The sequence below is a fragment of the Poecilia reticulata genome, unplaced genomic scaffold, assembly GCF_000633615.1.
Source record: "Poecilia reticulata strain Guanapo unplaced genomic scaffold, Guppy_female_1.0+MT scaffold_196, whole genome shotgun sequence".
NCBI lineage: Eukaryota > Metazoa > Chordata > Actinopteri > Cyprinodontiformes > Poeciliidae > Poecilia > Poecilia reticulata.
In genome coordinates, this window is record NW_007615020.1 from 17,407 (window position 1) to 19,339 (window position 1,933).

The 1,933-nt window shown below is 35.5% G+C and overlaps 1 protein-coding gene across 1 annotated transcript in view; it reads right to left on the bottom strand.

The window, feature by feature from the left end:
* The window catches only part of ak6 (adenylate kinase 6), a 21,074-nt gene that overhangs the window by 14,406 nt on the left and 4,735 nt on the right, over nt 1–1,933 (bottom strand). The window contains exon 2 of the mRNA XM_008402237.2: nt 221–313. Within this exon, the coding sequence (XP_008400459.1) occupies nt 221–313 (93 nt within the window). The remainder of the gene's footprint in view (nt 1–220; nt 314–1,933) is intronic.

Genomic DNA, 1,933 nt, shown 5'->3' on the forward strand with positions numbered 1-1,933 from the left:
ATATATAATGAATACAAAAATGTAACTTGACTGGTTGACTATATGAACACACACAGCTGCATTATTTAAGGTATAAAAATGACTTCAAAAGTGGTCAAAATATAGTAATTTGAGATAACAGATTATAAAGTTTTGATTTGGGGGATTAACATCAGGATGAAAGTCTCTCTCTCTCTATAATATTTATACCAATGGCATCTTTCTCTGTTGTGGATCTTACCTTCATGTGCCAGTTCACCAATGTTGACATACGTCAACCCTGTCTGTGCAGCCAACTCCTTTCCCAAAGTTGTCTTCCCTACTCCAGGTGTTCCTGTAGATGTGTATGAAACAAAAATATTCCCACTATATTAGATTGAACACTCATAACTATATTCAGAGCAAACAAAGTGTCATTAAAATACAAATCATGCACTGTCAGATAGTGTAGGTGAATGGGAATGACCAATTTATTTATTTTTGACATCCATGAGTGTCCCACTAAAGTCAGTTAATTTCATTTATAGCTAAGAAAAACCTGTATCATCATAAAAAAGTTATATATTTTTAGCCACCCATTTTAGAAAATTAAAGTGTTTAAGATGATTTTAATATTTGAAATATTTTAAGACTTTATTGTATTTTTTAGGACTATAGCTTACAGGGAATATACTCATATTCATAGAAGGTTGAGTGGAAGGAAAAAGTGTGGTAGGAAAAATGTGCACCAGGTGTTGAAGTGGGTGTAAGGAGGCGAASATGCCATGCAAAGTTCTGACCCACGGGTTGGCCTCACATGTTGTCGCAGCCCCTGGTAATACACATCTGAATTTTTGTAAATCTGCACAGACTGAGCACACCACTTTCACACAAGCTAGATGACTTGAAAGGTGCTCTTGCAGAGCAGGTCCCCCTGCACTGCTATTTACATTTTATGAGAATACGGCTCCAACGTACGCATTACCTGACGCACGTGGAAAACGTGAACTTTGAGAAGCGCAACTAGGTCCCAATACTCACATGATTTCACTCTTGTTCTACCCTTGTTTCCTTTAAATGTGCATTTTTGTTGAAGCAATACTCCGTATCCGTCTTTTGCCCCGCCCCTTTTGGGTAATATTTTCGCACTTCTGCTAAGCCTGCATCCAGGTGAAGTTCAGCAAAGTATATTAACCACAGTTCATTTCTACATGTGATGTTTTGAATGTGTGTGTGGGTTTTTTGAAAATTCAAAGAAAATAGTATGGTAATGCACACATCAGTAACAACAGATTGATATAATAAACTAACCAGAAAAAGAAATAAAGTAAGAGTAGTCACACAAACTAACTGAGGGAAGTAAAACAGAAAATGTTACAAATACAAGAGGAAATTCAAGTCTTAAATTAAGCTATTAACATTGGTATAAAAATTGGGCTTTTATGTTGCTGCAACATCCAAGTACTTTCTTAAACAAAATTAGTTCACTGACAACATGTTAAAAATGGAGGCAATTTTTAGAAAGCAGCATTTGTGAATTAAAACTTATTAAAGAGGATTAAATTGTTAATATCATAATTTGACTCTTCATCCCCTGCTAGACCAAATTTTATTATATCAAAACTTGACAGATTTCATGCAGAAGATCCATCTTCTTAAAAGATTTGACTTGACACAAAAATTCTATGCAAAGCTTTGGCTCGAAGGAYTGAAACGCTTATTCCYAATTTAATCTCAAATGACCAAAACGGATTTGTTATTGGGCGCCAAGCCTTTCACAATACCCGCCGATTACTTAATATATTGTATGCAAAACAGTTTGCTATGGACCATGCCTTTCTGTCATTAGATGCTGAAAAAGCTTTCGATAGGATTGAATGGAGTTACCTCTTTGATACCCTTAAAAGATTCGGCCTAGGAGGAAAATATTTAAAATGGATTCAGTTACTGTACACTGAGCCAGTGGCTAAAGTTG